This window comes from Hemiscyllium ocellatum, chromosome 15, assembly GCF_020745735.1.
Source record: "Hemiscyllium ocellatum isolate sHemOce1 chromosome 15, sHemOce1.pat.X.cur, whole genome shotgun sequence".
In the NCBI taxonomy this organism is placed as follows: domain Eukaryota; kingdom Metazoa; phylum Chordata; class Chondrichthyes; order Orectolobiformes; family Hemiscylliidae; genus Hemiscyllium; species Hemiscyllium ocellatum.
In genome coordinates, this window is record NC_083415.1 from 34102083 (window position 1) to 34117347 (window position 15265).

Below are 15265 nucleotides of genomic sequence, written 5' to 3' on the forward strand. Positions count from 1 at the left end.
TAGAGAATTCATGCCAATGATAACATCTTTTCAGCATCATTAAATTCTGCGTTTATATATTATGGAGTAACGTTTATTTCCCTTGCTAATGAAATAAAACTATTGAACAACACGTGGAGGTAACTTAGCAAAAGGAACAGTGAAACCTCCTGTTACTAAACTATAGACCCTGCTTAATGAAAGGGCATTACCAAATGAAAAGTTTGAGTATGACACACAACTACTTTCACCTTTGAATTTGTCAAGTAATTTGCACAATCAACAGTGCTATAGTTCAGCATATGTAGGCTTTAATCTCTTAAACATGGAACATAGCTTATTTTGTTTTATTTATCCGTGTCTTCTGTTGGCCCCTAATTCACAAAACTGTACTTTTGAGAAAATTATTGTTTAATTCATAGAAAACCTATTCATGTTATTGCAATAGTGTATTTTTGACATCCCATGCTTATAAAGAAACAAAACAATTCATAAGGGAAAATACTTTGCCAAATTGGATGAAAGTTGATTACGTAGGAGCTTCAGGAGCAAGTTCAGTTTTTATGAATTGCAAAAAGGATAACACTTGGGTGATACAGTCCGAATCATAAAGGTTGCTAACAGTCAGTATTTTAATTACATTTGGGATTTGGAGAAATTATCAAGTGCATTGATAAATAATAAGGAGAAAGTGAGGACTGCAGATGCTGGAGATCAGAGCTGAAAAATGTGTTGCTGGAAAAGCGCAGCAGGCCAGGCAGCATCCAAGGAGCAGGAGGATCGACGTTTCGGGCTCATTCCTGAAGAAGGGCTTATGCCCGAAATGTCGATTCTCCTGCTCCTTGGATGCTGCCTGACCTGCTGTGCTTTTCCAGCAACACATTTTTCTGCATTGATAAATACCAATGCACTAAATTCTACTCAAATAAATGCTCCATTACATCAAGACATTTTCAAGTTTCACCTTCATGCACAAGTATATTGCACAGATGAAAAGAAATTCACCCAATTTTGAAATGTCTTTAAACACCAAAACAAGACTGAAATTGGAAAGTTAATCAATCATACACAATGATAAAAGCAAGTGTTGAGGATGCTGAAAATGTGAAATAAAATACAATGATATCTTCGAAAATACAGTAATATCATTTAAGTTGGAGACTGTTATTTTCTTTCTCTCCATGACTGATAGATGTTCATGAAGTCAAAACAATATTACTGGAAAAGAGTTAGAACTTACTTGACCACAGGAGTGAAGAGGCAATGTAATCGACAGTACAACCTTACACCCTGCCAAGAAAAGTGTAATATCATTGATACGCAAAATTAATGCATGCTTCCCTGAGTATTATTCAGAAATGTTATTACTCTATCCAATGTTTGCCAAATGGAATTATTTTACAAGTTCCTGAAACACACCATGCAATTGCCACAGGCTAAGAAAGTCAATTTAATTAGAGTGAATCCACAGTAAGACAGCAATACCTTAGACATGATATCTTCCATCTCACTTCGTGGTTTATAGGTTCCATCGTCATACCGAAACCTGTAGAGTACCATCTCATTTTTGAAATGGTGTTTGTCGGAAACTGAAAAATAGAAATGTCCATGAGGAATCAAAGTAAGAGCTGCATAAAGACTACTTTAAAAGTGGAATACTAACATATTAACGACATGAATTTCTTGAAACAACAGTTAAACTCTGTTGCTATGTTTTAAGAATTCACAAAAATATAAACTAAGTTCCTAATGGGGCCAAGTGTGAGGTCCTGAAAATGTGTTGCTGGAAAAGCGCAGCAGGTCAGACAGCATCCAAGGAACAGGAGATTCGACGTTTCGGGCATAAGCCCTTCTTCAGGAATGTGTGAGGTGGCCCATTTCAATAGGAAGGACAAGGAGGTTGTGAACTTCTTGGGTAACAGGAATCTAAATGGGTAAATGAGAAAAGGGATCTCAAAGTGCATATGCATGAATGAATGATTAATAAGGACATTAAAAAGCATACAAAGCACTGAGGTTCATTTCAGAGGGATAGAACTGAAAAGCAGTAAATTTATTAAACTTGTACAGAACCCTGGTTATGCCACACTAGATCCTGAGTGGGTGAGGTCGAATAAGGGTTAAGGAGGTGAGCAGGTCCAATCAAGCTGGACGAGAGAAAGTTTGGAAAATGGAAGGGAGCAGTCAGATATGATCTCCCAGCTTTTAAATTGTTTAACATCTCCTGGGTTAACTATCCAAGCAACCTTCACAAATCATCCCATGTCTCCAACTTCAGTTCAGAATCAGACACACTTGCAGAGGGTCACATCGGCAGGGAAATTGCTATCTGCAGACTAGAAGATTTGGGCCAATGTTTCATCACCAGTGATTAAACTTGGCTTGATTTGAGGCACCTCTGCCTCAGCAAAGGACAAATTAAATAGGTCCGCCTTAGCCTCAATAGCCTAAGCACTGAAAGGAAGGAGATAGAGCGAGTACATACTGCAATATGTACAGCTTTGAAATAGACATATGAACAGATGAACAAGCATAAGAACCGAGGCATTTGGCTGATATTATTGGAGCATCAACTTCACTTTTCAGTCTACCCTTGACTACCTTTTACTCCCTTGTCAATCAAGAGACCATCTAACTCAGCCATAAAAATATTCAACAGCCCTGTGTCCACACCCACGCTGGCAAAGAGAAATTCACAGGTTAACAACCTCATGAGAACAACAGCATTATCATCAGTCTTAAATAGGGAACATGGCCAAAAGGCAATAACAGCTTATCACCAGATCAGATGCTATTTTACCAGCTGCAGATCTTTTTGTACAAAGACATGTATTAGAAGCAGGAAAAAATCATTCACCTCTGATCTGCATCACTATTCAATAAAATCTTCGTTGATCTGATTGCAACCTTCAACCTGCATTCTTGCCAACCCAGATAACATTTCATCTTCTTAACAAGAATTTGCGTCTGCCTTAAAAATATTCATTGAATCTGCACATTTTCACGAAGAGAGTTCTAAAGACTCTCAGAAAAAGAACAACCTAACCTTGACTTTAAATTTAAATTTTTAAGAAATCAAACTGCAGAAAATAATCAGGAACTCAATTCCTTCATCAATTCCTCAAAAGTTATAATTTTGACTTCATTTTTATTCCATTATGTCATTGAGAGAGTTGGTATTCTGATCTAATTACATCATTTCCTTTGCCTTCTTGGTTTAAACATCAAGTTGTCATTTTCTCAAGTTTTGTCTAAGCGCCCCCCCCACCCCACCAACTTAATAAATTTTTTAACAACCTACAATTGTAGTCCCCTTCCCTACTGCTAAATAAACCTGAAATCTGAACAGGGAGTTATGTATTACTGTAGAATATTTTTGAATCATCAGGGCTATCGATAGCAAGAGATATGTTATTCCAAATTTCAGACTGTCGTGAAGAATATTTAGCTCTCAAATTACTTTTCAACCCTACATCCAAGGGGTTATTATGGTCTGAGCTGGATCAATAATGCCCTGTTCTATTACATTGTATGGCTTTTTACTGGAGTATAAGCAACTGTTTATGCACTCTAGGCAATCACTAGATACAGGCTTGAGGATCTGCATTCCTCAAAGAGTCCGCACTCTTCACATCAGTTAAAAAACATCAACTTCAGTGACAAGCAAAGACATAACATGGACTCTAACTCTTAACTTGAAGTCAACGCAAAGTAAAATTGGGCATTGTGTACAAATATGATCAATAGACACAGCCAACATCCCATCATTTGGATTAGGTTAAAACTGCAAGGCACACGTGTGACCCTGCATTAAATGCATTTGTCTACATAAGCATTGGGAGGTGAAGAAAAATGTAGTCATGACACTGTACAAGGTGTGTATGTTCACGAATAGTGCTGTGCATGATTCTGCACTATGAAAAGATATTCAATAGACATTGCATTTTGCTGAGACTGAAAAAAGCATTCAATTTTCTGATGAAAGTGCAATTTTTGTGAGAAATACAACAAGCAAGTCTGACAACTGGAGTTAATAAGCTTCCCCTTTAAGTGAAGCTGTATTCAGTCAGTGCCAGTACATTTGTCCAGTTCATTTGAGATGGATAATTTCAAGGCACATCATTAACAGCTGCCTCGGACCTAGATGAATACAACAGCTTTCCTTTGCAATGCATTTTAAATATTTTCATGAATTGACTCACCATGATGAATGATGCCATTCTCAAGCAAGGCTTGACCCAGATTCACGCCTTCCTCAGCTTTACTGATCTCTCCTATGTCCATCAGCCAGGAAACAAACTCACTTGAAAACAAAATCACACAGTGCCAAATATTTCATACAATTAACATAAAACACAGGCAAGTATTTATCTCCAGTGCATGTGAATGACATAAGTATGCTTATCTGCATATTTTTAGTATATTGCAAAACAAAACTCATTTTGAATGTTGACAGATATGATCTGATATAAAGTGTACAATTTATAGACACCTCAATGTATTAAATAGATTACAAACTGTTCATAAATAAAAAGTTAGTCTAAACAACTCAAAAACCAATCTTAATTGATGTTTTAGACGAAACTTGCACAATAAGTTTGGTTTTGTAAATGCCCTCAATCAATAGGAGAGTTACTGTAGTTATAACATTTTTTTAAAGCTGCAAGTTCCTTTCTGAGAGCTAGTTGTCAGCTAAAGTACATAAACGCAAGAGTTCCTTTGGCACAATTCATAAGTTCTGACAAGTGCCTAATTCTTAAACAGTTGAGGCTTCTTTTATGTTGAATTTGGTCCAGAGCCAGACAAGGTTCTTTCAGAAGGCAAAAACAAAATTTCACTTTTCATTCATTCAAATATCATCTTTCTATGCACAGGAGGAAATACCTCATGGTGACTGCAAAACACATCCAAATTAAGTACAAAGGAAAAACATTTCAGAATTTGAAACATATTCAACGATAAATGAAATATACCTGTTAACATTACAATTCAGGTTCATCTGACTATACAAGGTGATATAGGCCAAATTGAGACATCCGAGCAGAAAACTGTTTACCTTCAACATTTGTAATGCAAAGGACAATGCCATTAAAGTAATGACTGAAAATCAGCTGACATTTTGATGATTGGAGGAGGAAATAAAGTACTGTATCTGAAGCAAACAGGGAAATCTGTATTCATCTACAGAAGGAGGAGTTGAAAGCTGACACTAAGACTTTTATCTCCATTTTTTTTGCTGCCTTAATTCAGTGGAGGCTGTGGAGGCCAAGTCATTGAGTATATTTAAGACTAAGGTAGATAGGTTCTTGAGTACCAAGGGGTCTAAGGGTTATGGGAGAAAACGGGAGAATGGGGTTGAGAAACCTATCAGCCATGACTGAATGGCGGAGCAGACTCAACAGGTTGAATGGCCTAATTTCTACTCCCATGCCTCATGGTCTATGGTCTTTGGATACAGGAGCACCGAGTACTGAAAGGTTTAACTTACCTTAGCACAGTTGGTCACTTCACTCTTTATACAAACATTCACAATTAAAATTCAAAGCTAATTATTTCAAAAGCATGAGCAATAATTTATAATTAACAGTAGAAAACATGAAAGAGTTATTCTCTGAAAAACTAATTAAGGTTCTCACAAAATCGTTGCTGCTGCAGTTCTGAGCATGTCTTCCAGTCAGGCTACGAACTGAAATTCAATAGCCACAGTGATTAAGCACCAGAGATTACCCTTCATGCTTTGAATTTAATACCACTGACAAGAAACCCAACCATGCAACATGGTGCAGATATGGAGAAAAAAATACCACATCTCATGGAATACATTCAATCAGGATACACAGAAAGTTTAAGTTACTATGTAAACACAGTTTACCACAGCACAAAATTTCCCAACAATTTAAAGTTCAATATGGTATGACCTGGATAAACATACAGCTAACCAAGGCAACACACACTCTGAGTGCTGCAGAGTATTAAATAAAACCATAAAGCATTCACTTGTTTTCATTGTGATTTTCAAATCCACGCAATGGAAAATATCTGGCTTTGTTAAATCATGCAATTTGTATTCAGTGCCAGTTTAGACAAAAATTATTAATTGTTTTAGCTTAAATAGTAGATAGCAATGTCTTTGCAATTAGAGCCCATAAAATTATATCTGATTTGGCAAACCAAAACGAAGTCAACAGGAAATCAAGTGTATCATCTTTCAAGTTACATGAATAGGACATGAAGATTGATGCTGCCTTACTTGCCAAAAAAACACTTGGGGACAACAGACAGCTTTCTCCTCCGGTCCTTTATGAGGTTTCCTTTCTTGCTCATCATCATGTGATAGAGCTTCTCTCCTTTCTCAGAGATCATGACATATGCATCACGCTCCATGCCCAACTTCAGACCTAGAAATCAAAGGTTAGAGAACATCACACGACTGATTCATAGAACATTCTTGGCAGTGAAGTAGTTCACTCCATTTATTGTTGAAAAATGTGAAACAAATTGAGTGTTCAATTTAGATTCTTTAAACCTTTGAATACAAATGAACATTTCTTTTAAATTACAACTTCCAGTTCCATTTTATGTAATCACTGCACGTCAACACAGATCAGAACAATCCGCCTCATCAAGCACTGATGTGAAGGCACAAGTAGATTAAATGTAGGGTAAAGTTCCCTTCACAAATTCAACATTGTGCCTGCACCTACCTCCGAAGAATAAACTGCACAATGGGAATGTAATTATGTTTCAAAGGTTCTATTGCATTCAGTGGCTTGAAACAAAATCAAGTCCAGACAGTTTCCCTTCATCATTCAGCACTCCAAGTTATGGAATACAGACATTTCCTCTGACTCAAAATAGTATCCATGCTGAAGCACATGGATAATTGGCAGAAAGATAGTGCAGGTTTGAAAGAGATGAGAGGAGTTAGCTTTAGTACTAAAATTCCTCATTAGAACCTGATTTATCATGAGTCAATGAGCAAGCATGGTAAGTGGAACTGAACTTCAATGTTCATAACATCAAAGTCACAACACAAAACAAACTACCCTCTCTTGACTTGGAGATGCCGGTGTTGGACTGGGGTGTACAAAGTTAAAAATCACACAACACCAGATTATAGTCCAACAGGTTTAATTGGAAGCACACTAGCGTGATGAAGGAGCGTCGCTCCGAAAGCTAGTGTGCTTCCAATTAAACCTGGTGTTGTGTGATTTTTAACTTTGTACCCTCTCTTGATTTGTTCCTCATGCTGAAAACCGAAGTGAACCAAGGCTCGCAAAAGTAAGAAAATTGAGAAGTAAAACTAAAAGTTGCTGGAAAACCTTAATCTGCAAGCCAAGAATGAAGTTACACTCAGATAACCAGTGAGACGATAACAATGCTACAGTCCAACACCTTCACCCACTGCTCAGGTATCCAGTCAGGTTCTTGTGGAACTGTGAATACTTGTAAAGCTGCATGGCTCAAAAATGGAACTGAGAGGAATAGGGCCATCTGTGTAAGCATTAGAGAAGCATCATCAGCTAAAAGAGAAAATGATACAGCCAGAGTATGGGATCTTAGGAGGGGTATCCCACAGCTTAGACAGAGGTGGGCTTTAAAAGTGGCTGAAAAGGAGGGAGAAGTAAAGAGGTAGTGGGGAAATCCTTGTTCTACACAAACCAATACTGCATTGCCACGTCCTAATGGACTGCATAATTGAACCACGTTAAATGCAGCAGTTTGTCAACACTAGCCGAATCAACAAGCCTGAACTCTGTCAACTTGCAATTAAGTTCTTTGGACTTAGGCTGGACTGAGGTTTGCTTCAAATAGAGAAAAAGTGAGTATTTCCCATCAAGCATAAAGAAACTCTTACCAATTTCTCAGAAACATAAATCACTGAAAGTTAGAAAGTAAATGATAAGTTTTAAATGTGTCAGGCATTCACCTACTTGAAAAAATAAGCAAAACCATTAGAAATCCACCCGGATAAATGAGTTTATCTCATAGTCTCTGGACTCAACATCAAGAGCCTCAAGTAATGCTCTGGACACCCAGTTTCAATACCCACCACATCAGACAGAAGAATCGGATTTTTAAAATAATCTGCACTTGGAAGTCTAATGGTAACAAGGCAACCATTGTTGACTAGGAAAAAGTGAGGACTGCAGACACTGGAGATCAGAGCTGAAAAATGTTGCTGGAAAAGCACAACAGGTCAGACAGCATCCAAGGAGCAGGAGAATCGACGTTTCGGGCATATGCTTATGCTGCGCTTTTCCAGCAACACATTTTTCAATATTCATTAATGTCCTTTAGGAAAGAAAGTTTGCTGTCCTTACCCTTCTTGGGCTCACATGTAACATACGGTAATGTAGGTCACTCCTAAATGCCTTCTGAAGTAGCTTTGCAAGCCATTCAGTTACATCAAACTTCTAAAATGTCTCAAAAAAAAGGAATGAACCACCTGGCAGTGACCCAGCCATTAAAAGCTAAATGGCCAACTCAGCCCTGTTGACTCTGGGAAGACCTCCTTATCCTATCTCACCTTATAACATACCAGACACTATCATCACCATCTCCAGGTATACCCTGTCCCACCAGCAGGACAAACCCAGCAGAGGTAGTGGCACAGTGGTATGCAGGGAAGGAGTTGAGAATCACAGTATTGTTACTGTGTGGATGGAGTTCATTCAGCCCATCATATCTGTACTGGCTCTCTGAGTAATTTAGCTCAGTTTCACTCTCCTGCTGTTTCCCACTTATTTATACAGACTCAATCATTCAATGCCTTCTTGTATGCCTCAAATGACCCTGTCTCCATCACAATTCCAGGCAGTGCATTCCTGACACTAATTACTTGCTGTGCAAAAAAGATCTCTTTTCTCAACTTGCATTTATTTCTTTTACAAAATATTTTACATTTTTACATTCTGATTTGCAATCATTTACCAGCAGTTGCAGTTCTTCCCTATCTCCCCTCTCCAGACCTCAAGATTTTGAAAACTTCTATCAGATCCCCTGGTAGTTCTCTCTTCCCCCAGGAGAATAACCCAACTTCTCCAAATTTTCTCATCTCTGGGACCATTCTTGCAAACCTTTTTTGTATACTGTCCACCGTATCACATCCTTCTCATAATGTGGCACTGAGGCCAGTACACAATGCTCCGGCTCAGCTCTGCCTTTTATTAGGTAGCCAAACATTTGTCCATGTTAATTAACAATCCCCAACACTATGGGATCTTATGTGTAGTGAAGTACTGAATGCCATTTGAAAATCCAAATATATTGTATTCCCAGTTCCTCTTTATGTATTCTGCTTGTTCCTTCTTCAAAGATCTATAATAAATTTATTAGATATTATTTTACCTTCATGAAACCAGGCTGACCCTATTTGATTATCTCATGTACTTCTAAACGCTCTGCTGCTATGCTAAAACTACTATATTCTGCTAAAGTTCCTTTTTAATAGACTCCCAACACTTTTTCCAATTACAGATGTTAAGCTAACTGACCCATACTTATCTGTTTATTGTCTCCCTTCCTTTTTGATAAGTGTTCCAGTTGCAGTTTTCTAATCCTTTGGAATTTTTCCATAATCTAGGGTCGATTGGAAGATTATTACCAGTGCATCCACTATTTCTGGGGTGACTTAACTTCAGCTGTTTAACTTCAGCTGCTACCTGTCTGAGCACTCCAGCAACATGTCAGTGTCCTTTTGAATCTACACTGTCCTCCTAACAATATTCAAGTTTTGTGGTTCACAAAATTTGAAATTATCCCCTGCCGACCACTTATATATATCAGGAAACGCAATGGTCTTAATACCTAACCTTAGAGAACTCCACTTCAAGATGGAACTCTTGGCTTTTCGCATTGTGGTTTGCCTGAAGAAATTGAACTGGCTACAAAATTGGTCAGATGACCTTCCAACGTGCCACATCACACAGACTGAAAACACAAGAATCCTGTTGTTCCCCCGCCCCACCCATTCCCCCACACAATGTACTTTGGATGTCAACTGTACAGCCTTCATAATATGGTAGCTGCAGTGCACCTTAAATATAAAGTGTTGCTGAAAGCATAAGTCTCAGTATTTGATTGGTACAACATATGAGATTCAAAAAATACCAACATCTGAACAAGACATGCATAAGGAAAACCATTAATCGGCAGCAATGTGATCAATTTAGTATGAAAGATCAAAGCAAAAGGGAACTAATTACAATGAAGTGAACTTTAGACAGTATTCCACTGTTTTCATTTTCTTGACAATAGCAAACCCTTATAAATGCACAAACCTTGTGGCTGAACTCACTTGATTCAATGGGGTCTGTAGTAGAAATAATATGTTACATTAATTTTCTGGAAATGCATGGAGTTCAGTGGTTTCAGCGATGGATATAAATGTGTACACTGGGTACACTATGTTATAAAGTTACAGCCACAGTCAATGAAGCTGGAATTTATTACAGCGGATGTTTATTTATGAACCAAGAGTCTTGAAAAGATTAAGTCATTTCTCCTCTTGTCAACACAGTTCATGTGGAGAGGATACAGAACACATTTTTAATTCATTCTTTTAACACCAGGTACCTTAATTTGCTTGAAAACATAACAGACAGTGAGAGCATCGCTGGAGTGCCAATTTAGAATTATGTATGTAGTTTTTGTAAATCTCATGTACTTGATCATTTTCCTTTCACGACATTAGAATAATTACATTTTGTATTTGGCACCCAATTTTCAATCTCAATGCAACAAAATCAGTTGCAGGATGGGATTTGTAATTCATAAGAAATAGGTACAAGGTAATTCTAAATGGAACACAGAACAGTTTAGCACAGGAACAAACCCTTCAGGCCACCATGTCTGTATGGACCACAATGCCATTCTAAACCAAACCCATCTGCTTGTACATGATACGTATCTCTCTCTTTCCAATCTGTTCATTGGTCTATCTAAATGCCTCATTCTACCACTTTCTCTGGCAACATTTTCCAGGCACCTACCACCCTCTGTGTAAAGAACTTGCCTTGCACATTTCCTTTAAACTTGCTCCCTCTCACCTTAAACCAATGTATTTGACATTTCCACCCTGAATACCCATGCCTCTCAGAATTTTATATACTTCTATCAGGTTGCCCCTTAACCTCCAATACTCTAGCGAATACAATCCAACTTTATCCTATCTCTCCTTATAGTTCACATACTCCAATGAAAGTAACATCTTGGTAAAACTCTACACCCTCTCCTTCCTATAGTGTGGCAACAAGAACTGCACACAATATTCCAATGTGGCCTAACTAAAGTGTTATTCAGCTACAACACAACTCGCCAACTTTCATACTGAATTCTCTGACCAGTGACGATAAGCATGCCCTCTGCCTTCTTGACCATCTTACATACTTGTGTTGCCAATTTCAGAAAGTTATGGACTTGCATCCCAAGATCCCACTTTAGATGCATGCTTCTCAGGGTCAGCTATTTACAGTTTCATTTCCTCTTGTACCTGACCTCCCAAAATGGATCACCTCACACTTGTATGAATTAAACTCCACCTGATATTTTTCTGCCCAACATTCCACCTGATCTACATTCTGCAATCTCCTTTGACAACACCACCAATTTTCATGTGGCATGGACATTTCCATTTTATTCATTAAAAATTCTAATTTTATACAGATAAGTTTTTCATCAAGAGCAAAAAGAAATCATCTTCCACAGCTGAACCTTGACACTTAAATGTCAACATCATCATACAATGAATCCATAGGAATACCTGATTCAAATCTTCAGTAACTTCTTTTGTTGCATTTCGCGCAAGACAACAGTTTGACCAGTTTTTCCATGCTCTAAGGTTACTCTTGTTTAGGATGCTTAAGCTCTCAACCCAGGCTAGAGTGGACATAACATTGAGGTGCTAAATTCTACTTTGACCACTGACTACAAACAAATTTGCCAGATTAGATCTTCAGTTCTCAACTCTACTAAAGAATGATTCAGTGGAGGAAAGCAGCAGTGTAGCTTCTGTCACTGACCGAGTTGTCCAGAAACTCAGTATATGGGTTCAAGTCCCACGTTGGCAGAAGTAAAATGTGAATTCTATAAAAGATGATCAAATATTAAATGTAACAAGACATTTTTACAAGGAGCTGCTGTTCTGATTGGAAACCCATTTTTTTCCTGCAGGTACAAATGTCTGCATTGATTCACTAGGAGAAGGTGAGGACTGCAGATGCTGGAGATCAGAGCTGAAAACGTGTTGCTGGAAAAGCACAGGAGGTCAGGCAGCATCCAAGGAGCAGGAGAATCGACGTTTCGGGCATGAGCCTTTCTTCAGGAATGAGGACAGTGTGCCAAGCAGGCTAAGATAAAAGGTAGGGAGGAGGGACTTGGGGAAGGGGCGTTGAAGTGCGATAGGTGGAAGGAGGTTAAGGTGAGGGTGATAGGCCGGAGTGGGGGGTGGGGGCGGAGAGGTCAGGAAGAAGATTGCAGGTTAGGAAGGTGGTGCTGAGTTCGAGGGTTGGGACTGAGACAAGGTGGGGGGAGGGGAAATGAGGAAACTGGAGAAATCTGAGTTCATCCCTTGTGGTTGGAGGGTTCCTAGGTGTTCATCATCCCTTGTGGTTGGAGGGGTCCTAGGAACCCTCCAAACACAAGGGATGATGAACACCTAGGAACCCTCCAACCACAAGGGATGAACTCAGATTTCTCCAGTTTCCTCATTTCCCCTCCCCCCATCTTGTCTCAGTCCCAACTCTCGAACTCAGCACCACCTTCCTAACCTGCAATCTTCTTCCTGACCTCTCCGCCCCCACCCCCACTCCGGCCTATCACTCTCACCTTAACCTCCTTCCACCTATCGCACTTCCAATGCCTCCACCCCCCTCCCCCACCCCCGAAGTCCCTCCTCCCTACCTTTTATCTTAGCCTGCTTGGCACACTCTCCTTATTCCTGAAGAAGGGCTCATACCCGAAACGTCGATTCTCCTGCTCCTTGGATGCTGCCTGACCTGCTGCGCTTTTCCAGCAACACATTTTCTGCATTGATTCACTCCATAGATATATGTGTTTCTCCCAATGCATTTATATCAGACTCAAATAATTTGTCTTACAAATTTAATAACCGAGAACTTTATGTTCACTAATACGTGTTGAATGTCGTTAAAAATCCATTTCACGAAGAAAATCTGCTATCCTTACCTGGAATGGCCTACATATGACTCCAGACCTTCAGCACTTTTGTTAATTCTCTGAACTGCTCACTAGATGATTAGGACTGTGCAATAAATACTGACTGAACCAGTGATGCCCACATCCCATGAATGAATAAAAAGAAATGTGTAATCATACCTGGACCACAAGAACAAATTTGCAAATTGCATTCAATTCCAAATGTCATTGTTTGGAACAGATTCTTTGACATGGGCCAGCAGACCATATGCAATCTACTTAAAATGGTCACTGAAGATAGTTGCAACAGTCAAAACAAAATCATTAACAGACTTCCTAACAAAAGACCATGGCCAAATATCTATTTAAAACAGTATATATATGCAGCGCTTGCCAATGCTAACACCCTCTGCTCAAGTCATTTGCTTTTTGTTAGTAAAGTTTTGAGAGGCTTTTGAATGTAAAATACATCCAATATCTCTTACTACTCCAACTTGGAAGTTTTGAATAGATACAAAAGGAATGCCATCAGATTGATCAAACATGCAATCACAACTTTAAATAAACAACCACAAATATTGAAGCCAGTCCAACAAATAAAAGTACTTCAAAAATCAAAGCAAACTTGTAGAATGTAATACAATTGGAGAAAACATGCCAGTAAGTTATTGTTATTTAGTTATCATCTAATAATTTCAGAAAATAAATGATCCCCTGTGGAGACTAGCAAAAAATTAGCACATTGTAAGAAATCTGATAGGTTGAATAACAAAGGGATACTAGATGAAATTCAGTGTTGCTAATAGCATTACATGAAAAATTACATGCATTCAGCGGATAGAATGTAGGAACATGGAACAACCTTAAACCACTGTACCTTTGCACAGTACTTGAGAGTTCTCAGCTATTAAATTTGAAACAAAAGTTATTTGAGTAGGAAAGAAAACACATCAGGAGAAATACCTCAGTGAACAAAGTGAATCAACACAGGCATTTGCAGCTGCAGGAAAAAAAACAGGTTTCCAAACAGAACAACAACTCTTTGCAAAAATGTCTTGTTACATTTAACAAACTTTACCTTTGGTCATCTCTCATATGTCTACGAGTGGGACTCAGAAACAGTCCTCAGCACCAAAAAGAGAGAGAGAGAGGAGGGACCTATTCTTCTGAAACAGTGCAAGAGACAGTAGAGGCAACAGTCTCATAAACAGCACAAAACAGAACCGGGACAGCAGCTTCTGAAACAACAGGAGAGAGTGGGGACAGCAGTATCATAAAAAATAGTCGACCTGTGGGAGAACAGCAGCATTGGTAAGAGGTAGAAACTGGTGACAGTGCAACCCTTTTAACCTGTTTCTACTTACCAGAATGCAAATATGATATGGCAGGAAAGCGATCAGGTAATTGGTGGGCATTTCTTTCTGGAAGAAAGTGAGGACTGCAGATGCTGGAGATCAGAACTGAAAGTGTTGCTGGAAAAGGGCAGCAGGTCAGGCAGCATCCAAGGAGCAGGAGAATCGACGTTTCGGGAAATCATCTTCAGTTCTTTGAGCATTACAGCAAGCACCCAACGTCTGGAGAAAGAATGCCTCATCTTCCGCCTTGTGACCCTCCAACCACACACCATCAGTATCAATTTCACCAGTTTCTTCATCTCCCCTCCCTCCACCAGATCCCAGACCCAACACTCCAACTCGGCACCACCCTCTTGAAATGTCCTACCTGTCCATCTTCCTTCCCACCCATCTGCTCCGCCCTATCATTATCACTTCCCCTCCACCTTCATCTACGTAACACCTTCCAAGCTACCTTCCACTACCCCCCACTCCCCCCCCATCCTATTTATCTCCCAGCCCCCTTGGGCACCCTGACTCCCCCCACATTTCTGATGAAGAGATTCTGCCAGAAATGTAGACTCTCCCTCTCCTTGGATGCTGCCTGACCTGCTGTGTTTTTCCAGCACTACACTTTTTGACACATGCAGAGTTGATAATGGAGAACTGGTAGCTGCAGTATATTTTAATTTCCAAAAAAAGCATTCAATAATGGGCTACGCAAACTATTTCTTTTCAGTATATAGGAACTCATGGTACAGGTGTAAAGTATTGGCATGGATTGAGGTTAATGT

At 39.1% G+C, this 15265-nt stretch overlaps 1 protein-coding gene across 2 annotated transcripts in view; it reads right to left on the reverse strand.

The window, feature by feature from the left end:
• The window catches only part of prex1 (phosphatidylinositol-3,4,5-trisphosphate-dependent Rac exchange factor 1), a 223134-nt gene that overhangs the window by 85169 nt on the left and 122700 nt on the right, over positions 1-15265 (reverse strand). For both annotated transcript variants that reach the window (XM_060836352.1, XM_060836353.1), the window contains exons 10-13: positions 6230-6377; positions 4182-4282; positions 1465-1568; positions 1220-1269 (exon numbers count right to left, since the gene is read on the reverse strand). In XM_060836352.1, the coding sequence (XP_060692335.1) occupies positions 1220-1269; positions 1465-1568; positions 4182-4282; positions 6230-6377 (403 nt within the window). The remainder of the gene's footprint in view (positions 1-1219; positions 1270-1464; positions 1569-4181; positions 4283-6229; positions 6378-15265) is intronic.